At 37.7% G+C, this 23,121-nt stretch overlaps 1 protein-coding gene across 2 annotated transcripts in view; it reads left to right on the top strand.

Annotated features, from left to right (window-relative positions):
* Window positions 1–4,498: 4,498 nt before the first annotated feature.
* Window positions 4,499–23,121, top strand: part of MPPED1 (metallophosphoesterase domain containing 1) — a gene marked incomplete at both ends in the record, with an annotated part of 46,176 nt that continues 27,553 nt past the window's right edge. For both annotated transcript variants that reach the window (XM_079549072.1, XM_079549071.1), the window contains 2 exons: window positions 4,499–4,650; window positions 9,711–9,896. In XM_079549072.1, the coding sequence (XP_079405198.1) occupies window positions 4,499–4,650; window positions 9,711–9,896 (338 nt within the window). The remainder of the gene's footprint in view (window positions 4,651–9,710; window positions 9,897–23,121) is intronic.

Raw genomic sequence — 23,121 nt, 5'->3', positions numbered from 1 at the left:
CTGGCTCTCCCTGAAAAAATATAGCTTTGATGTTTTATAGCTGCATGAAGGTGCCTTTTTTTTACTACTGCATTTTATTTCTTCATTGCGTCCCCAAATCCCAGCTCGTCATACTCTGAACAAAATGTGTTTTCTTTAGCTGCCTCTGCCACTGACCTAGTACAAGCTTCTCACTTCATGGTATCTCACTGTTGCTGATGCAAAATCTGGCAGCTTCCCTCTTTAACTTTGTTGCTGTGATGTGCTCCAGCCATGTTAAGCCTTTTGATCGCCGTATTTTTTGATTTTTTGTAACCTGGCAAAGTTCTTTGCTCAACAGGTAACTCCATCAGAGTTTTATTTCTTAATTTGTAGCTTCTTTGTTTTTATCATCAATGTCATCATTACCATCAGTATTTTATCTTGATTTCTAATTATTGTTTCAGTGACATCTGCTTGAGCTGTGTTGTTCTTAAGTCTGGATTCTTATATCCTTTTTCTGGAATAATTGTCAAGAAGTCTTGGTATTGTTTGTAGGCTTGAGACAAAGAGTAGATGGTAGCAATAGAGATGATGGAATAAGATCTGATGAGAGACAATGGACAAGAGAATGAGCTGGAGGATGAACATAGAATGAAACAGAATCCAGGAGTGAAGAAGTGAGATTAAAATAAAATATTACCCTGGAGTGGGAAGGGAAGGGAAAGGAAGGGAAAGGAAGGGAAAGGGAAAGGGATGGATAGAAAGGCTGGAGAATTGATGTAAAAACAAATAAGCTGGCTATACTAGAAATTTCCAGGCTGAAAAAGTAAGAAAATCTTAATGCGTTTTTTTTTGTTGTTGTTGTTGTTGTTTGTTTGTTTTTTGAGAATTTAATTCTGCAAATGACTTAAATATATGTCTGAATTGAAGCACCTGCCTGGTCCAGTAGTTCCTCAGAATAGATGGTGACCCATATAGTTTATAGCCTTATGCAAAGCCTGCTGAAGGCGGTCTAGCAGTGTCCGTTGTATACAGCGGGCTTTGGATCAGGCTTCTGAACCTCTGAGCACGCATTTAAGGAAGCACCTGAAAGATAATGCATGGAGAACATTCCTGACATCAGTAAGGAAATGGCGTAGCTGGTTTAATAGCTTTTTCTCAGTCTGTGATTCTAACAGCCAGGTTTGTGATATTTATTTTAGTATTCATGTTCTTGCAGTCCTTTTTACATTTCCCTGTTTTTCTCTGGCAGACATCCCGCAGCTCCATAAGTCTGGGGGAAGAGGATGGTTAGCACGTTGTTGCTGTGGGGATTTGAGTCTTAGTGCTTTGTGTTGGTAATGCTGGGCATATAAGTTTTAAATCTTGCATGCTAGAGATGCAGATAATTATTTCCCCGCTACATTTTATACTCTGGTCTAGGCAAGAAAGAAATTTCAGAATATTAAAAGAAGAGAAAGTTATGATTGTGGGGACCATTGGAAATGGAAACAGCAAGAGGGGTGTAATGGGTGTAAGTCTAGTTATCAGTCAAGCTAGAAAAAGACAGCTTGTTCTGTCGAACACCAAGAATGTTTGTAGTCAGCCAACCACTTATGCAGGAAAGCAGCCCTAGACTGAAAGGTAAGGTTCAAAGACATCTGTGTATGTTTCTGAAATGAGCTTGAATGAAGCTTGCTATTGAATTATGCTTACTGATTATGCGTGTTACAGTATTTGATTTTTGTTTAGCATAAGCTATTCATGTGATTGCTAGTTATCTTATTTTTATTGCAGTATCTGTCTCTTTTTTTTTTTTCTCCCCACGCCCCTTGTCTTGGATGCTTTTTATGTGTCCAGAGTTGACACTGGGTAACTGTCATTTGGCAGAAGACTTAGCAATGCTGTGGTCTCTCTCTTTTTTTTTTTCTTTTCCCCTTAAGTGAGACATGCTGCCTTCCAATTTCCTACATGTTCATGTGGTGAACTTCTTGCTGAATGTCTGTGGCTAGCATCCTTACAGGCTTGCCTAATGGTGTGATTCACATGCTCTCCCATGTGCAAGGATTGATTCCCTGCTTAAAGGAACTCTTCAGCACTAAGTGGTGTATTGGTGGTGCACTTGCCGTGCTTAGTTTTTGTTTGCAAACAAAGTGGAAAAAAACATTATTTTGAATTAGTTTGTGTTGATAAGCACTGATTTCCCTTCACTTGGAAAGAGAAAGCAGAGCTTAAGAGTTGACATTGGGGTGCCAGAATCCATCTGCTTCTCCTTTCCTTTGATGTATCACTTGAGAGCAATCGTAGAAGACAGGACTAAACAGAAGGGTAACAAAAACATGTCTCAGCTGCTTTGGGCACTGAGAGTTTCCTAAGGCCAATGGGAGATTCTAGGTCCCATCGGGCAGTGCCTTAATGCCTTTGCAGCTTCAATTCAGCTATGTGTAAGGTGGGCGTGAGCCTTGAATTATAAAACACAGGGTGTTTTTTAAGGTAATCTGAAATCCTCACATGGAGCTGTGGGCTCATATATTATTAATCATACTGGAGAATATTTCTAGAAGTCTCCAGTCCTAATGTTTTCTCTCAAACACAAGTAGGTTCACTAGGAGCAGTTTACCCCCTATAAAATGCCTGACCGTGCCCATTCAAACTTCTTTACAAATGCTTCATTTGTTACAGGAAGCTCCTCAGGGAGGATTCTTCACATCTGCCATCATAATTTCTTATTTCCTAAGCGCTGCAATTTGTACTTGATTATTCTTACAAGAATCGTGCCTCCCTTCCCTCCCCCTGCTCTGGCACATTCCATTGTGCTGCTGCTTGTTCGTCTAGCCTGCACAGAGCATCTGAGAGTGTTTAAATCCAAATTTTTCTTTGCTGTTATTCTATCATTTCTTTACCCCACTCACTTCTGGGGGGGGGGAGGTGGATTAGGGGCAGCTGCTTTTTTATTCTCTGACAGTTTTCCTGCGGGTTGTTAGCGACAGCAAGTTGTCATCATTTTGTAGCCATTCAGCAAGTAACAAAAACGAGCTGAATCTCTCATTCCAGTTTTCTAAGGACAAAGTTTCCCAAAACAAAAATACACCACCACTTCTTGGAGCACTTAACATCTCCAATAGATAGAAGGACTGAGGCCCAGGTTTTTGAAGATACTTCGGTGAAGGTACTTCGGTACTTTGGATACTTCCCACTAGAACTGAATTAGTCCTAAGTACCTATAAATAGCTTTAAAACTTTGAGTGACTATGAAGGCCTTCCTCATCCATCACTTGGCAATAGTCCCATCAGAATGGAAGTAATTCATATCAGCAAGGTCACATAAAAAACCTGTAGTTCTGCTTTTCAGAAACTGCTCATATCAGACGGATGGCTGCATTCTACCATAGCTTTTCTTGAAATACAGCTTCTGAAGCAGATTACTTATATTTGCTAGAGGAAAAAAGCCCTTGCTTGCATGAAAGTAAATATTTAAGGCAGACAACTTTTAAAAAAGACACAACATTATGCGGCAAAAATACCCGCCTGTATTCCTTATAATCCATTTTTTATTAAAACTGAGAAATAAAAGTAAAATTCACTATTTAATTGCTTTCTGCTGTTTCTAGGGGATACTCTTTACATTCCATTTGGTTTCACTTTGCAGTTCCTCTTCCCCATTTTCAGTGCTGTTGTTATAGACATATGTAACCTTCAGAGAACATTTATTCCCAAACATAAAACCTCTATGGATTTTACTTTTTGATATTTAATAACATTTACCTGTGTATTAGCCTTCAAATCACTTTTTTTTTTTTTTTTTTTTTCCTCCCTATTGAATCCAGATTTTGGGGCTAGTGCTAAGAAGAGAATGTATTTGAAATGGGGAGGTTGTCGTATATATATCAGGAGGTCCTCCAGGGTCTGCAGAGCCAGGATCATGTGTGTGGAAGGTTGAGTTTGTTTTATTTCTTGGGATTTGAAGAACAACCATTTGTGTTGCATCCCATTATTAAATGGCATAGACTTTCTTAAGAATTGGTAGATCTCATTCTTTTTGATTAGATCTCATTGTAGTCACTCACGGATGTGTATTCAGTTTTAGGTTTGGGGATTTCTTGGAGGAAGATGGGATATAAGCATTCAATCAGGAAAAAAAAAAGTAGATGTGTTGATGAGACATTAATATTTGACGCACCATTCTGTTTTAGATCTGTATTAAATGTCTGAAATATTTGAGCAAGTTGTCTCCTGTATTCTGTTGCAAGCTTACTTCCCCCACCCACTTTCCGCCCTCAACTGAAGTATGTTCATCAGATTGCCGAATTGGAAGGGTTTGTAATGAATTCTTTGAGCTCTGCCTCTTCCTTCTTACTCCCTCCTTGATTTTCATCTCATAATAAAGCAAATCTTAAAACAGATTAACTGTCAAGCAGTTATGCTCCATCTCTTCCATCTACTTTTAGGTTTGCAAAGAGAGGTGTGCTGATTAGATAAGATGCCATGGTCTTCTCCCGTCGATGTAGGAAGATAGCAGATATGATCGCCTGAGAAAGCAGAGCTACCCAGTGCAAGCATGGCTTTCGCCCAGTCACACATTATGGCAGCTAGAAGGCATCAGCACAGTAGACTCATAATTGAAGTGGATGAGTACAGCTCCAACCCCACACAGGCTTTCACGTTCTACAACATTAACCAGGGACGTTTTCAGCCCCCACATGTGCAAATGTAAGTATTATAGTTTTGTTATTGCTTTAGCACAGCCTTCTGAATTGTTATTGCCTTGTCAATGTGGTATTTGATGGACCAGTCAAAAAGAATGCAAAGAAAACTGTTTTGCTGCCTTTCTAATAATAATTACTATAATGATACAAAGTCAGTCTGTTTGGGAAGTATAAGTACTTTGATAGAAAGATCACTCCACCAGCATAACTTTAATACATAATAATATTAAAAAAATGAATAAACATCAAGCCATGGTAATAAAACAAGAAATTCTACAAGGCTGATACTTTCTGCAGTCTTAATAGTTGTTTGTTTGCATTGTGAGCTTGCCTATTGATGGAAATAGCTGTTGAAATACCAAGCTCGTATCTGTACAACAGATATTGTTTGGTTAGTTATATTGCAGACACATAGAAGGAAAAAATGACATCAATAAGTAAAATGGTGTGGGCATCCATCCGACAACTTACTTTCATACCAATGTGCTGAAGATGCCAAGTGCTTAAAGAGTAATTAAAATAATGTGTTTGTTTCTGACTTCTTATATAATGACAGCATCAGTAAAATTAACTGCTCTAAATGATTTACTTGTAATGTAAAGTGGAGAATTATAATTACGAAATGAAACCTGCCATAAAATTTAAAGCCAGAAGGAAGAGCAAAACAGTAAAGCTATTACAAATAAATTAAGTATAAAATTCTACTGTAAAATATTTTTATAGGGAATAAAAATGTCTGCACCGTTTTATTGTGTTTATTAAAGGAAAAAGCAGCCTTATCTGTAGATGAGAAGACTGGTGTTCACTTTTTTTTTTTTTTTTTTAAGGAAAGTTTTTTTCTTTTACGAAGTCTGAATAAATTATCCCCTCATTCACATTTTTGGTATTTAATATGAATTTATAATTTCCAGACGTAGACCACGATTTCTGCAGTTGAAAATGTCAGCAGTTATGAGTGGTTGAATGTTGTGTGTCTGTTTAGTGAATGCTTATGTATATTTTTTGGCATAAATAGATACTGTGTAAAAAAAAAATAATCTGGAGACTGACATAGAGCAGGGTGATGAGCAAACACTTGCTTTTTGGGGGCAGTGTGTTAGCTTGTAATCTGTGTTGGGGTTTTTAGGTACTATTGAAATGCAAACAGTAGAATGAGTTGAGTGTCAGCAGTGGGAAACATCTTTTGTTTATAGAGTTGGCAAATGTTAGTAAAAGCACAAACAAACAAGTGTGGGTTCAGAAGTACTTTTATAAATGAAAATACTAAATGCAGGTTGCTTTATTTGTTGAAGCTTAGCCATTCTTCATGTACATTCAGGCAGTTCCTGGGCACTTGTCAACTTGTTCTCCAGATTTAAAAGCTGTGTTTCGTTGTGCTGAAAATGGGTTATTTATTAGAATCACAGAATCACCAAGATTGGAAAAGACCTCCAAGATCATCCAGTCCAACTGTCCACCTACCACCAGTATTTCTCACTAAACCATGTCCCTCAGAACCACATCTAAATAATTCTTGAACACCTCCAAGGATGGTGACTCACCACCTCCCTGGGCAGCCCGTTAAAGCATCTGACCATCCTTTCAGAGAAAAATTTTTTCCTAAAATCCAACCTGAACTTCCCATGGTACAACTTGTGACCTCTCGTCCTATCATGAGTTACGCAGGAGAAGATTCTGACCCTCATGTTGCCACAATCTCCTTTCATGTTGTTACAGGAAGCAAAAAGGTCTCCCCTGAGCCTCCGCTTCTCCAGACTAAACAAGTACCCAGTTGGTACTTAACAATCCACAGCTTGAATTTCTAACAAGTGAAGAACAAATCATAGTACCAGAGAGCTGAGAAAATCAACTGCATGATACAAGTTCAGCACCTAAACAAATAGTTGAAAATAAGCTATTCTTAGAAAATTGTTCCTTAGAAGAATTTAGCACTCTCTTACAAATGATTAACACCCTTGAAGAAGCCTGTGCATATAGGTTAAATAAATTAAAATGTATACCACAATCCCACCTGCTCTTTTCTTGGTACAGAAATCGTAAAGAATGTTTTTGACTACCAGCAGCATTGCTTTTGCTTCCAATCAGTGAATAGAACAGTGACAAAGAAGGGGCGGGTATATACAAAATATATATACAAAGGTCAAAACACCTAGGTTGCAGCCAATCGTAAACACTCTCCAGATAGATCCATTAACATTTGAACTTGTGGTAAAATACTTGTACTGCAGTTATTTCTGGTACTCATCTACTGAATCCAGTTCTGGAGCTCATCTTTGGTCCTTGGTGCAGTTCTACTTAACTTTTTGGCATACTGACAGCACTCTCCTAACCCCATCTTAGTCTGTCATTCCCATGTTTGTGAGATGACTGGATTGCCACTGACAAGAGGAGTGGCAAATTCTGACAGTGTTTTCAGGTTTATCAGTCACTCCTAAGAAGTTCCCTTATTCTGTTTTTTGGGAACCTCCTCTAAAGTCTGGTCTAAAAACTCACTCTTATTGTTCTTATCTGTTGATTTTTTTTTTTTTTTTTTTTTTTTCTATGAGGTTTTAACTTTGCTTTTCAGTTTCTTTGCAAGTTTACACGTTGTTTTATAGAAAAATAGCATTTTGGCAAAAATAATCAGATCTTTCTTCCTCTGCTTGTGCTGCAAGCAGTGCATTGGGTGTTGGTGTGACAGCTGCTGTGGCAATGTGTTACCCAAAAATATTGGGATCCAGCCTTCAGAAATCATTTCTAATACAACTTAGATGCATTTGTGAAATTTGACACGTTTTTACCTATATATGGCCTCAGTGTGTGCATATCACTTCAACATGAAAATGTGCATCTCATTTATTTGTGGTTTTTTTTTTTTAGTATTGGTGTCTTTTCTCCATGAACATTATCTGTCCCACTGCACGGGCTCTGAAAGTTAAGTGTACCTTAGCAACCAGGAAAATGCTGTCACACCTCCCCCCTCCCAAACTATAAGAAACAGCAAATGTATTGCACACTTGGTTTGCTGTGATAAGTCCCTTGTTTTTCCATTCGGTTCTGATGCAGGGAAATACACGCTACCCCTGAGGAGGAACTCTGTGAACTAAATGCAGTACCCTTCATGCAGATTGCACCTTAAGACAGCCCTCACTCAGTAGTCCAAAACCCACCATTCTCCATCTTTTGGTACCTCCCCTCACAGTCCATAGAGCTCCCTCTGTGGCAGCTCTCATACCTGGGAAAACAGAGGCATTTTTAATACCTAGTTGCAGTCATCTAACTGCACTGTTTGAGGTTGTGACCTCTCATACTCCTTAACCCCCATCTAACTCTTTTCTGTGGCCCTCACGCAGCCTACATACTCCCTCAGCCGTGCACATCATGTTTGCAGCTTCTGTGTCTCGGGGTCCAAATGTTTCACTTTTTCAGCTGAGTTTTCCAGTTTCTATTATGCGTTGCTTAGATGTACCACTGACATGCACATAATACTAGGGGCTCATTGGGTAGGATCTGATTGTGGCTGGCTTTTCTCCTTACTCACATTTCATTATTTTCTGCTCAGAAACGGGAAGTTTGGAGAGTTGAAAGGTACTCATAATGGTTTCTCCAGTATTCCTGTAAAAAAAAAAAGTAACAAAACCACCTCACAAGTAGCTGATTGTGCTGGATTCAAAACAAAACAAAGCCACTCCACTTCTTCCTAAAACATGTAAGAAAGATGAATACAATGTAATTTATTCAAACTGGATTTTTTAATTACAAAAAATAGAATATTTTACATATATTTGATATATGTGAAGTCTTAGATTTTATCCATTTATCATGTGAAGTTGTCAAAAATACCTCAGTTTATCCATCCATAAATTTAATAGAATTCTTCTTTCACTTAGGGAAAAGATTAGAAATGATTATCTTATGTCTCTCAAGTAATAATATGTCTTTGGGAAATTTACCCAGTAAACCCAGGGGCAGTATCATTAGTAACAAAGATCTCTAACTTTTTTCTGTGTTTCTTTATATAACAGTAAGATCCTGAATTGAAGCACAACCATCAAGGAATATATTATATATGGCAGTAGTGAACAAAACTAATTTTGATTTTCCTTTCAGGATAACTGTTTTAAAAGTAAAATAATTCAGAATATTTCTGTATACCTTTCTGGTTCCTGGTGACATAAATATAACTCTTGCATCTCTGACTTTTTGATTTTATTCCACCAGAATTCCCAAACTGGAATAGCAGATATGGTATAGCTGTATACGATACATTTGCTTTTGTATATTCTAACAAGCTATAGCTTGAGGGTAAAAAGACTGAATGAGCTGGAAATAAGTATGCCTCCCATAGCAGAGAGGTGTTCTCTGCTTTCCTCTTCTATTCATAAGTTGTAAGTCTCACCAAACTTGGTCAGATTGTTTCTTTTTCTCAGTTCCAAATACTGAGATTGGGTTCTGAACAATGCATCCTCACCCCTCACAGCATCTGATTTCTTTTAGTATAATTAAGCCCAGAAAGTTACCACATTTATCCTGACAATAGTCAGACTTGAACATACATTTACAGCTGTTGTCGGGAGGATTCTTATCTTGCTTTGCATTAACAGACTGAAACATATCTCCAAAATGTGTTAATTAAATTTGCTGGAATTATATAACTTGCAGAAAAAAAAAGTTATAATTAAAAAAATGCATTTAAAATGTATTTATGTATCTGAAATAAATCTTTTTCCCATGTACCATGTAATCATATTTAAACAGTGAAACAGAATAGCACCGTTCCTTTGAATCTCTCGATGCCTTTGATTTATTTGTAAGTATTTGTTTTAGAGTTGCTGCCACAGTTCAGTCTCTCTTGCTTAATCTCTTTAAATTAATCCAACAAATACTGAGAATGTTGTGATGCGAACATCAAGAATTTTTACACCTCCCATTAGCGTTAGATTTGTTTTAATAAATCCCTTCCATCAGACAGATCTATAAGACTGTGTAATCTTTTGTAAAGGTAAAAATTAGTATTAGAATTACCAAGTAGATGCTGGAAGTTCATAAGTACTTTATAACCTTGTTGTGATGCATTTCCTGCAGGGTTGATCCAGTGCCCCATGATGCTCCCAAACCTCCAGGGTATACTCGATTTGTCTGCATTTCTGATACTCACTCGAGAACTGATCCCATCCAAATGCCATATGGAGATGTGTTAATACATGCTGGTGATTTCACTGAGCTGGGACTTCCTAGTGAAGTAAAAAAATTCAACGAGTGGCTAGGTAGGTATTGAAATCTGTGTGGATTTGAAAGTAAATTTGTTTACTGAATGTATCTGCCCCTTCTGCCTCCCAGTAAAAACCACCACGCAGTCAGGAATGATGAATATTAATTTGTCTTAAATTTGAATGGCAATGAGCAAGAATCAGATATTTATTTTTCTTTTTTTTTTTTACATGGTTTTTTTTTTTTTTTTTGCTTTTTTTTTTTTTGCATTTTTCCAACGGAGCAAATAAGATTTGTGAGACTATTCATCTGTTCTGCCTTCACACTCTCAAGTGTACATTAAGCAACTTCGTGGTGTTAGCAACAATTTCAGTCAGTAGGCCTTTAATGATTTACATAAAACCTCCTACATACATTGTTATGGCTTTGCTTCCCTGCAAAAAAAAAAAAAAAGTTGTTGTGACTGAAAACATTTGTCTGTTTAACCCTGGAGGCTTATAGTTTTTTTATCTGGGGCTCAGCTGCACCACAGCAATGAATTCCAAACAAAGCAAAACGTGTGCCCGTGGTTGCTGTCTTGGATGTAGCAGACCAGATGTAGATGCCTTCTGTAGGCAACTGTTGGCATTGTAACTGAAATTCTGTTCCACTGGGCAAGAGAGTGGTGATTTACATGCGCTTCTGCAGTGTTCTGTATATTCTAAAAAAAAATATGTCCGTGAAAACTGGAAAGCATTTCACTGTATCCAGACAAAAAACCCAATCGGTATTGTTCAGGCTGCAGTGTAGATACCTTAATTTAGAATAAAAACAAATTCTTGCTTCTGATACTTCATTATCCAAAAAAAGGGTCAGAGTCTCTGTCTCTGTCCCCAAATGGCATGGGTCTGTTGTGCAACCAAAAGCAAATTTGAATCTTATTTTGTAGATCTCTATCGTATAGTGTAACAATGCACTGAAAACAGCATATGAAGATGATGCCTACCATATGGTTAACTATTCTAAATAATACTTATTTTATTTGTCTGCTAGTGTGGAAAAAAAATGCCTTGGGACATCACTAGTGAGCAAAGACAGGGCTACACACATTGCTTGCTGCACAGTTTTTGTGTCCTTAGTTCTCCATCTGCCTCTCTGCTGGTCATAGCTGTACAGTGTTCTGAAGAAGTCCTTAAGCTAAAATCCTCTCAGTTTGGTTGGGAAATTTCCCAAGGCATTTCTGTGATGGTCCCTTCATCATTTTTGTTCCAAAAGAAGGCCTAATTATTTGACTTTTCCAAAGTCTGATTTCATGGTAGTGTATGGTTTGGGAAAAGGTGATCTTTGCATTTTGAGGTGTACTGTTGACAGAGCCTCTCTGGGACTGTCACGGAATTAACTAGATCAATCTATGCCCGTGACAGGGAGGCAGTAGGCCCTTGGGCCCCCCTCCGCCTCTACAAGATGGGAAGGAAAAGGGAAAAGGATAGGAGATGGGAGCTGGGCTCGAGGAAGGAAAAAAACAGTGGCAACGATCTATGGAGGAAAGCTTATTTTACTATGATATCGGAATGCAAGATAACACAATTTAATACAATCAAATTGAAATTGAGTCAAACAAATCAAATAAAATAGGAGAGTTCCTGAGACCAAGTCGAACCTGAAAAGCTTGGTATTGTTGGAAAGCACCCACTGCAAGGCAGTAAGAGACCACCCAGCCAGGACGGGCCAGATCCCATGACTTCTGCAACATACAGGGACTGGTACCTGGAATTGGAGCATTAACACTTTAACTCCCAGTGCACTACATGATGTTATGATGTAGAATACTGAAAACGAGAAACCACAAAACCATGACAGGGACATGCATATTTAACAAGTAAAAAACCATATATATATATATATATGTATATATATATATATATATAGGCTTATTGACGATTTGCAGAAAAAAAAAAAATATTTTTTGAATTAATTCTAAAATATCCAGTAGAATAATAGCTTGGAGTTGGTATGCAGGTTTCATTTGACTAGCATTAAAGGCTTTGTTTCAGTTAAAAGGTGTAAATTTTAATAATTATGCTCAATCTGATTTCAAAATGAAAGCATTAGCTTTTATTTTGAAAGGTTATTTTGTTTTAAATGGACAACTTATGAATTAATAATGCACTGAATGTTTACAAAATCTGTAGTAAATGATAAAATGGTTGAAAGCCTTCTCTTTGAAAGGAAGATTTTTCCAGACTTTTTGCTGGTAGCCCGTGTTGTTGGGAAAGGTTCTAGTCTGTGACAGTTTAGATTTTTCTAGATGGTTTTGCAACTATAATGCTCACAGCCTGCCCAGCCTTATCCTTCTTCCTTGTCTGAACATTTCACTGGTGTCTTGAGAAAACAACTGATGCATTGACCAGGACTTTTGCTTACAGCCTCATTCTTAACTGTCACCACCAAATTTCCCTGTCTGTTGCTTCTTCCCATACCAGAGGACTGGCTTTCCCATTTGGTTATTTTGTTTTGTTTCAGTAACGTGTCTTCTGCAATCAGTAGATCATAACCTATTTATTAATGCCTCGAAATAAAGAGTAGAATATTTGTTTGTTATGCCTTCCCTCTGCTTCCTCCAGGCAGTAGGTACACACCCTACTTCTGCTGTTATGTGAGCATTTATTCCTCCCTTATGGCATTCAGTTCTGTCGCACCCCCTTGGGTCTCTGCCACTCTGGTCTGTCAGCCTGTTTCATCTTATCAGGAGGCCCTTAAGCAAGTTCAGATTTTATCTTTCTTCTCTACATAAAATTTCTGTGCCTTTTTGATGCAAAATATATTTTACATTAACATCGTTAACTTCCGTGGAGCTTATGCTTCTATCAAGCACATGCTCAAGTGTTATGCTGATAGAGGCACATTGGGTTGCTGAGTCATATCCTAAAATATGTTCTTTCTTTTTTAGGCTAACTGTATGTGGGTACACAGGAAGGCCAGATGATATATCTCTGCAGCCCGTCACTGCATTTGTCTGCCCCTCAGTCTCCTACTTTAAACTTTCAATCCTCTCACTCCTGTAGCCCTTTTCTGCATTTCATTTCAGTTCTTTTTGGTGATCAGTTGTTTACTTTCCCTGGTTTTGTTTTCTGAAGACTCCTCCATTTTTCTCAGGAAGGGATTTGAGGTTTTACCAGTAATAGGTTGATGCTGAGCTCCGAGGGAGAGAAAAAAGGCTGGTGATAGCTGGGCATGCATATTTTCCCATCTTTCTCTGATAGGCAGTCCAAGGACTTCCTGGACCACACCATTAAATACACATATAGTGTATTTAATAGACATATATAGTATGTGACTGTGTGAAGAACTTTGCATATTTTGAACTTACCATTGACTAGTTTCATTTGGTATTTCCTAATACTAAATGAGGCAAGTGAACAATTCCACTCTTCATTCTGCTCCAGAATTTATAGGCTCTTCCCATATTTACCCTTTCAATATTTTTCAGGCTGAAAGCTGTTTAGAAGTCCTTAGATGCCTTTGATCATCTTTGTCTTTCTTTGTACCTCTGCTTGTTCTTTATTATTTTAAAAGGTGGAGAGACTGGAATTGCACGTGCTCTGAACACATCACAGATTTATACCCCAGCATAACGAAATTTCCTATTTTGTTCTCCTTTTCTTTCTAATATTGTGGATTATTGTTTTTATTTTTGTTGATGACTGAACAATGAGATTTCATAAAATTGCCTACTCCATAAACTATTTCCTGAGCAGCAACATCTAGTTCAGAATCCATCACTTACGAATAGTTGGGATACTTTTTCCAGCAGTTACATTATTCTGCATAAATTTCTGTTCTGTTTCATCTTTCCTGTTATTGCCCAGTCGTGCAGTACCGTGATGTACTTTTGTAAGTCAGATTTCCATTTTGTACTCTTATTCAGGGTAGCTTAGAAAAAGAAGGGGAAAGGCTATGAATAGTCAAGTTTATAGAGTGGTGCTAATGAGGTCATTTCCCTTCCCTCTTTTTTGCTGAACTGACCTTTCTCCTATTTTTATGATTCTCTTTTCCCTTTTGCTGCTGAGTTTCTTTTCTGACTGTATTTTTCTTCCAATTTGTAAATGCAGGTATTGTGAATCAGAAAAAAAAAAGGAAGAGCAAAGCATGTATTACAGTAGATGCAGTTGGAAGGCCATGAAGGCAACAAAACTTTGTAGTGACATTTTAAGGACGGATCGTGTGACAGCTTTGGACATACACTGGTTTTCCAGTATGTCCAGGGGATTTTAGTGGCATCACTTTAAACAGCTAAAAATTATTCAGGGGAATTGTAATAAATACAGATTAGTATGTAATCACGGCTAGATAAGGTGGATTATATTGTAAGGTGTGTCATGCTTCGTATGCACTGCAGCTATCCGTGTAGTCAGATATTTCATTATTTTTGTTACTTAATCTCAACCTGCATATAAATCAAATGTGCTGTGGGATGAACACAAAGACAAGCTTTCCTGCACTCATCAGATAATGAGTCTAAAACCATCTCTATTTTGTGCATCCCATAGTGTTGGCACTGGAAATTGCTTGCTTGGTTCAGTTGCTCTTGCAATTCACTTTGCTAGAGTCTGTAATATCATTTCCAAATTTTGTATGCTCCAGGACCCGCTGTCACTTTCAGCTTGTGAGTAACTTTCCTGGAAACGTAACTGAATAGCCAATCTGCAGTATACGCTGCAAGCATACTTTCATATTCTCTTTGAGAACTGTTTTTTGTATGTGGATTGAAAAGCTTACTTAAACCAGCACATTTTATAGTACTCATTGTTTCAGCGTGTTTGCTTGGGATTTTCCAATGTCAAAAACACTCTTATTGAAATTCAAATGTAAGCTAAACTTGAAATAAATAAAAAAAAGAGAAGGTGGCTTTACATTGTAGTGGAAAACAGTAATTAGCTCTTCAGACTATTTTCCTGACAATATTAATCTTACTTGTGTATCATACACACAGACCCACAAAAATAAATTAAATTATTTGACATGCACTTCAGAAACGGACCTGGGCAGACTCAGTTCAAAAGATATAATTTTTCTTTTAGACCGAAAAAAAAAATGTTGTAGAGTGAAAATGTCTGCCCAGATTTAGTAACTAGCAGCAGTGGAATTACTTGTTTCTGATATTACACCAAAGAACAAAGTCAGCTAATTTTGGTCAATAAACATCATCCCTCTTTTTAAATTCTTAGTAAAAGATCTTCAAAAAAGCTTAAAACATGAGGCTTAGTTTTACTTTTGCTCATGTTAAATCTTGTGAAATGGTGGCAATTATTTATGTTCCTCTCTTAACAGGTATTTTGTATTTTTAAGTTCAATAATACTCACATTTTAAACAGATTAAAATTGTGTTGAAGAAAGAAAATCAGCTTCAGAGCAGGAAAAGAAATTAGAATTTATAAATTGTAGTCATGCCATTTTGACCATCGGTAATTACACTATTTTTATGTTAATGTAGAAACCTCTTGAAAGAAGTATTTAAGCACAAATTATCTATTTACAAAAGAATGGCTTTGGAAATGCAGTGAAAAACATTGAGCTGTGTAGGGATTTAGAACAGATGTCATTTTTAAAAGACTGGGCATACTAAAAAAAAATCATTTCTTAAATGTATAATGTCTCAGATGCGTTGTACATCTAAGCTTCAGACAGTGTGGCACAGAAAAGTCTACTGCAACACTCCCTTCCAGGATTTCTCCAGTTCTGGGGGTTTCATATATCCTCAAGACTTCTGAACGTTAGACTGGGAACTAGGAGTCTCAAGGAATATTTAAGCTACACTCCTTTATAGGGAAGATGTGCCAGAGCAGCTGTTTTCCAGATCTGCTCCTCATGCTAGTGATGAGAAGCTGTAGGAACCCTAGGAATGGTAGATGCTGAAGGAGTTTTCCTGCATTCCCTCTTTCCAAACACACAAATGCTTTGGGGTTTCTTTTGCACTTTGTTCTTAGATTGAGTGTGCTGCTTTCCACTGATGGAGTGGAAAGTAGTCAACCTTCAAGATTCTGAGCCCTGCGGATGGCTCATGTAAAAATGTCCTATGAACTTCGTAAATAGTGAGATGCCTGACTCCCAGTTTAAGTAAGTGAGTAAAATTACTCAATGTTATTCTGGACTAGCAGACAAGCATCCCTTCAGGAGGGCAGCGAGACCCAGAAGTACATAGAGCAACCAGGGAAGTGAAAAATCTGGAATATATTTCTTCAAACCCTGATTGCCCCTGACTGGGATATTTGAAGGAGCCTGTGGAAGGCGGGCAACCAAATTCGACTTAGTCCTCTTTTAGGTTTGACAGCCTCTTCATCGTTCCCCCTTGTAAAATTGTGAGAATGATGCTTGATGCACCTACTACATGAATGTGTTGGAGGATTAATTATTCTCAGTTCAGCACTTGGAACACCTATTGCAAAGCACTGTGCACAAACATTAAATGTTGCTATTAGCGCTGTGCACCTCATCCAGTGACGCAACACGCAGCTCCACGTAGTCTTCCCTTGCAGAAGGTGACAGCTGGGAAATAGCAAAAGCACCTCTATGGGATCTGAAGATCTGAGCAGGAATCTGTATCAGTGTGCAGAGACATCTATGCAGGAAGTTTGAAGTATTTTTATTGTTATTTTTCAACGTAGTTCTCTATCTCCTTTGCATTTGTTGTCTCCAGATACATTTTGTATACCAAAACTACAATATTCTGAAAGGCTTAAAACCTCAGAAAGGTATATTGTTTAAACTAAAACTTTTCCAGGAGATAGGAAAAAAAAAAAAAAAAAAACAACAAACAATTTATGAAAATGGATGCCATGATTTGTATAGGTGTGAATTGGGGTCCATCAATCACCATAAAGTCAGGGAGCATATCAAGGAAAGATTCAGTTTGGGCAAACCTTGCAGTTGGGCAATTTTCTCTGCATCTGTTACTGACCACTAGTGGACAGAAGGTACAGAGCGACAATGTTTTGACCTGACTCCACTACAGCTGCTCTCAGCGCCTAGTTTACAGCATGCATGGGTTTGGTTCCACATAATTACTATGCTAAAACAAAGCCACGTTTCCTTTAGAAGTAATTTGGGCCGATTATTATTATGTGCGTGTGTATAAAACACAATTTATCAAAGAATATAAGTTGGAGAATTATCCAATTTTGAATTTTTTTTTAAATAATTTTTTAGTTCTATTGCCTTTATCTACTATTTAAAGAAATCCTGGTTTGCAAATGTGAGCATTATTGTATGTGTTTGTTGTTCAAATGCTTGATATAATTACTGGCTTTTACAATGCAAGAATGTCTTGATCTAGCAGGTTACAGATGACTTAGGAAGGAGTGTTCATTTACAATGTTATTCCAGATTACACACCATACAATAAGTATGTTAATGTGAATTTCCCAGACATCAGCCCCAGTGTTTAAACACAGAACTGTCAAAGAGATGCTAAAAAGCAATCTGAGACAGTTATGCAGTCTTTTTACTATATCACTCACTGCTGTGTTCTAAAAGGTTGAAATGAGAGAGAGAAAGCATTAAGTGGGCACTTACATGATTGTCACTGCTTTTAATGAATACTAAAAATTCTGCTTGGTACAATACTGGGAGAGAAGCAAAGCACATCTGCTCTTCAAGTTTGCTTTTTATCTCTTGAAGTTCCGAATTGGTAACAATTGTAAGCAACAAAGGAAGTCACACTGGTAAAGATGCCTAACCTCTTAGTGCAAGAGGAGCCTGGAGTATAAACATCCTGCGTTTGCTTTTGACGTATTTGCATTGTTTATCTAATATAAGAAGAGGAAGGCTTGCTGATAGAATGGAATGAACCTCTAAGTACACAAAATTCTACTTCCAACGAACTCAGATGCGGGGAAATGGCAAAGGCACATTGTTCAGTGCTTTGCATTACGCAGTTTGTAGTTCAAGTGACAGTCCCCCAGCATTTCAAATTATTTGGTAGAAATTATGTTCACCATAAAAAGGACCTGCTGTAGTTTACAAGTTAAGAATTGCTGTAATGATTTTGTAACTGGTGCATAAAAACACAAAAAATTAGATGTTCAGTTGATTTTCTTAATTAGTAATCTGCAGTAATGAAAGAAATAAACCAAGATGTTACTAGCTAAACAAATATATATGTACATTCTCATTCACATTGTATTACCAGAGCTATTATCAGATTCTTGTAGTTAGCGAACAAAGGCTAAGAAACTTTCTGAGGAGGGCTTGCCACAACTGACAAAATCCCCACATATCTAGTTAAGAAGCTGCCAAGGTGAAGACACCTTTTGCTACACGTAAGTTAAGTATGATATCCCAGGCTTTTCAATAGTTAAAAAAAAATCTCAAAGAATAATAAATTAGGGCTGCTCCAAAAGTAATGCTTGCTATTTTATTAAGTTGGCCCACGATGTGAGAGGCAGATATTGGTGGTATGGCAGTAGAAGTTGAAGCTTTCTACCTATATTTCATTACATTTTGTTGTTGTGCGACAAATGGGAGCAGAAAGACGGTCTCACAGAATGAAGTCTGACATGGAAGTGCACATGAAACAAAGAGGCGTCACTGAATTTCTCTGTGCAGAAAAATGGTGCCCATTGATATTCATCAGCACTTCCTGAACGTTTCTGGAGACGAAGCAGTGGCTGTGAGCACAGTGAGGCAGTGGGTAGTGCATTTCAGCAGTGGCAACAGCGATATGGAAGTGAAGCCATGTTCCAGAAGACCATGCAGATCTTTGTGAGCATGGCATGCCAGCTCTTTTTCATCGCTGGTGAAAAAGTGTAGTTAATGGTGGTAGCCACTACTGAAAAATAGTGCTTTGGAGTTGAGATTTTCCTCTATCAAGTAGTGTTATTGTGCTCTTTGTATTTGATGTAGTTTCCATGGAAATAAATAGGAAGCATTGCTTTCGGAGCAACATACATATGTTTATTCAGGAGATTTGGGACAGATTTTTTTGTGTGATGAGTTGCTCTGGGAGTAGAACCACTGCTGCCTGGCTTCTTAGATTTTGTCTTGAAGATTTTCTGCGGGATCTTAGGGCATCTCATAAGAGTTGTCATCCTTCGGAAGCCTCTCTTCCAGATTGTACATGAGTCTTATTAGGTACTTACTTCCAGGAAACTCAAAGGAACGCAATTATTTTTGAGGCCTCCACTCCTCTGCCTGTTGTAGTAAATGACTTTTAAATCTGGTGGGCATTTTCAGAGGGATGCTGAGAAACAAAGGTACAGAATTGTAAGGTGCAATGGTTTTGTATTTGTAAAAGAAAGAAAAATATACCCTTTTCTGAAACTACTAAATCAAGTGCAAGAAAATGTGATTCTGGCATTTTTCTGCATACAAAAGAGAATTGTAAAAAAAAAAAAAAAAAAACAGAAGGAAAAATGAGGAAAAAAAGATAAAGAATCATGTAGCAGAGAAGGGAAAGGAAAGAAAAATAATCTGTTAACCCATATTTAGATAGTGGCTGAAAGAGTGGGTCATTGCTTGGAGCTCCATCCCAAATTGGCAGAAAGCAAATACTGGATGTGTCCTAAAAGAGGAAGCCCTGAAACCCAGGACTGAATTGGAGCCAGTGTGTTTCTGACAGAATTTTGATGTCTAAGCATTTCTGCTGATTCCAAATCCAAATAGGATGAAAAGATTGATTATGGAGAAAAATACTCTTTTATTTCTCGCAAGTTAGGCATTCCAGGAGAGGGAAAAATTATTTTGAAGAAAAAAAAAAAAAGTGAAGTTTTGCTTAGAAGTGTAATTTTTATTCACCCCAAAATATTTTTAAATGACATTTTGTTTCATTTTGTTTCCTTGGTAATGTCAGAACCATAAAATGAATTTCCAAATATATCTCATTTCATCCAAGTGGTATTTTAATGATTTTAATACAGAAAACTATTTAGGCGAAATTCTCCAACCAGTCTAGTTGTATTTCCTCTCCAGGCTATGCAGCTATTTTAGCAGAAGCTTTTCAGGTGTGAAGAACTCAGTAATCCCATGTCTTTGGCAAAATCACTTGTCTTGATTTGACTAATCAAAATAAGAAATCATGAAAAAAATACATATTTTCCCCAAATTCATAACTTTTTTTTTTTTAAATCATCTTTGACTCCCATAGCATATGTTCTTGCATGTGTTTTTTGGCACTCCTGAAGGGCAGATCTATTTCTTACATGCTTGCTGACTTATTTCACAGGGGAATGAATTTTGTCCTGGATATGTGTGCAGAACTCCTGTGACAACCATAAGTTTTCTTTAATATCTTTGCATGCATAGAGTTCCTGTACTAAAATGAAGTTTGCTACCTGCCCACCAGCAAAGCCATATGCTAGCATCAAATGTTAATTGGCTATCAGTCGAGTATTTAGTCCTTCTCACCTGCTAAATGGATAATGCGAGAAACTTATACAGAAGTTAACGGAATATACTTTCTAGTCCTTGTTAAATTGCTTGTTTACTATAGATTTGTTTCATTAGAATCACATGGAATGAGTATCTAATTTCTTACAGCATTGCAGGCTCTTTGAAATTCTCATTCGTTTGCCAGTGTAGACTTACAGACACCCAGGATGGAAGGGACCTCAGATCATCCTGCACAGCAGCCCTTATTCTTCAGAAAGGGTCCCTTGGCAATAAAAGTGGGAGCTCTGCTTTCAGCTTCTGCCATACTCAGACTGATGATGGGATGCACCACTCCCACCTGAGCTCCTAGCCCCCTCACTGGAAGGATTGAGGAGATGCCCCTGGGGTCCCATCTCCAACCATTACCCCAGAGCTCTTGGTCAGCCCTATATGCATTCAAAGCCACTCAGATAGTATCACTGGTGGCTACGTGGCTGAGTGGTAGGAACTTGCTTTTTAGTGTATTACTGTTTTTGAAATAAAAGGGAAAAACAAAAGGAAAAAAAAAAGGAAAACAGCAAATCAAAATGCTAGCCATTGCCTTTAGTAAGGCTTATTTTCATGGAATCTGTAAAAGGAAGACAAAGGCTGCATTGGCTAGTTTGTAGCTACTGCTGTCTTAGGTAGGAATCATTCTTGCCAAGCCATGAAAGCTTTCATGACTGTGAATTCAACATTCTTAGCTCAGCTTATTCAACAAGGGACAGAAAGTGTGCCTGAAGTTATTTATACCCAGCTTGCCATTAGTACCCACTACAAGGTGCAGGATCAAGCAGTCAGCCTGGAAGAATCTGAATTCAAAACTGGTGACACAAAAAATAATAGATGAAAAAGTGGTTGTTCTCAAACTATGGGCATGTATGAAAATTCCAGGTTACTGTGCTGTGTACTCTTGGAGAGGTCTTGGTCCAGCCATAGTCCAAGCCAGAGCTATAGAGTGTGCCATAGTCTGTGCCTAGGATTGGAAAACCATGTGTTTGCGTTGGAAGGATGTACTAGAATAAGAAAATACAAAACTATTTAAATAACAAAATATAACAAGAAGAAGTATTATGCTGTAGGTCAGGAGAAGGAAAGAAAGTTGCTATTCTAAGGTAGTTTTCAGGTAAATATCAGATATTGATAGTATTTGGTGGATCTTAAGGCCGTAGAAGGCACTCAGAACATTAAAAATTTTTCAGGAATGCATTCACACACCACATTGGATTGTGTTTCTACTACAGTAAGGTAGTGGCGCCTTTGAGGTTAATGGTAGGGGGATTGTACCTTTAATGCACATATGTATAGTATTCAGTGCTGACTTCTGCATGTGGACTGTGAGTACTGGTAAATATTCGTCATACTAGAAAGGCAGGAAATGTATATAATCAGTACTGTGATCTGAGAGCTGAGGGTCTTATACATCTTCTACGTATAGTTCATGACAGCAGTGCCCAGCCAAGAGCAAGGTTTCAAAGATTTCCTTCTAAGGTTAAGTTTGTACTGTAAGAGCGCTTGGTGTGAAGCATGTTTGTAAGTCTTCTAAGGACAAAATTGAAACAAAATACTGTTAAATTTATGTGCAAGCAGAAAGAATTACCTCAGTGTGTTAGACAGAGGTAGAGAGAGCTAGTGGAGACAAAGGAGAGAAATTGGTTTAGCAAGTTGCTGCCTGGTATGGAATGAAAGGAAAAGGAAGAGGAAAAAAAAAAAACCTGAGCTGCAAACTCATCAAAAACAGAATTGTTAATTGAAAAGCTGACAGACCTGTAACTACAGCAGTGCTGCTGGCCGCCACTATAATAAATGTAACTGTACATTTAGAGTAATTTGCTAATTTGCCTATGTAACACCCACAGACAGCAACATGACATAAATACATTAGTGGAAGCAACAACTATAACCAGCTCATACAGGTTCTTGGCTGCTAGATGGATGGATCAGATGAGCTGGAAAAGATTTACAAAACAGAATAGAAATGGAATTGTTAACAATGTTGTGGCATGCTGGATTTCTTTTTTTTTTTTTTTCTCTCCTTATTTTCCTCAGAATACTTTAAGTCCTGTAGATGACCTTACATTATGCAGCACGTAAAAAACATTTAAAACTTGTGTATGTGTGCACACAGAAATGTGGAAATGGAGCATACATCTGCAAAAAGTGAAGCATGAAGCATTTCAGAAACAAAAATTGCAGTATTTACATTTCAAGAAGTCTTTCACATGAATAATTGAGTCTGTGTGTAATAATTAATACCCGAACAGAGTTTCCCTTAATACATTTTCTAAAAGCACAGATGTATTGGGTCCACAAGCGGGATGGTAAGATCAATTTTCCTAATAATAAAGTCAGAAATGTCTGAAATGAATACGAAGGAGTCATGCAGATATTTTCATTCAGAAGACACTGGGTTCAGCCATTTATATACGTCTCTGGGCTAGTGTTTCCGTTCTCTCCTCTTTCTGGAGCTCTGAATCCCACTGTTGGATTTTATCTTTTATCCTACTGATGCCAACTCCTACCACACGTATGGACTGGTGACATAAAAACCCTGTAGGTTTTCTCTCAAATGCACATAAAGCACTCAGCAGAAGTCTTCTAGGACAGGTGATCCCTGCTTTATGGGCAGAGTCCAGCTGATAACCAAAGTGGAGTCAGGTGGAAGGGTTCTCTTGCAGTATTGCTTTCAGGAGAAAACACGTGTGGGGGGATATGTACTCTTGCCTTAGGCAGGAGGTTGCTGTTAGGTTTTTCACTAACTGTGAGTTGTAAAATATTCTTAAACATGAGTCACTTTAAATTATAGACCATGGATCCAAGGAAGTCAGTGAGAAAATAGAGCTGTGAAAAGCTAGGAATCTCTGGGGGATGTGGAGTTCTGACAGTGAAGCTCAAGGCCTGT

Source organism: Tetrao urogallus (assembly GCF_951394365.1).
Source record: "Tetrao urogallus genome assembly, chromosome: 1".
Classification (NCBI taxonomy): domain Eukaryota; kingdom Metazoa; phylum Chordata; class Aves; order Galliformes; family Phasianidae; genus Tetrao; species Tetrao urogallus.
This window is presented reverse-complemented; position numbering and strand designations above follow the sequence as displayed.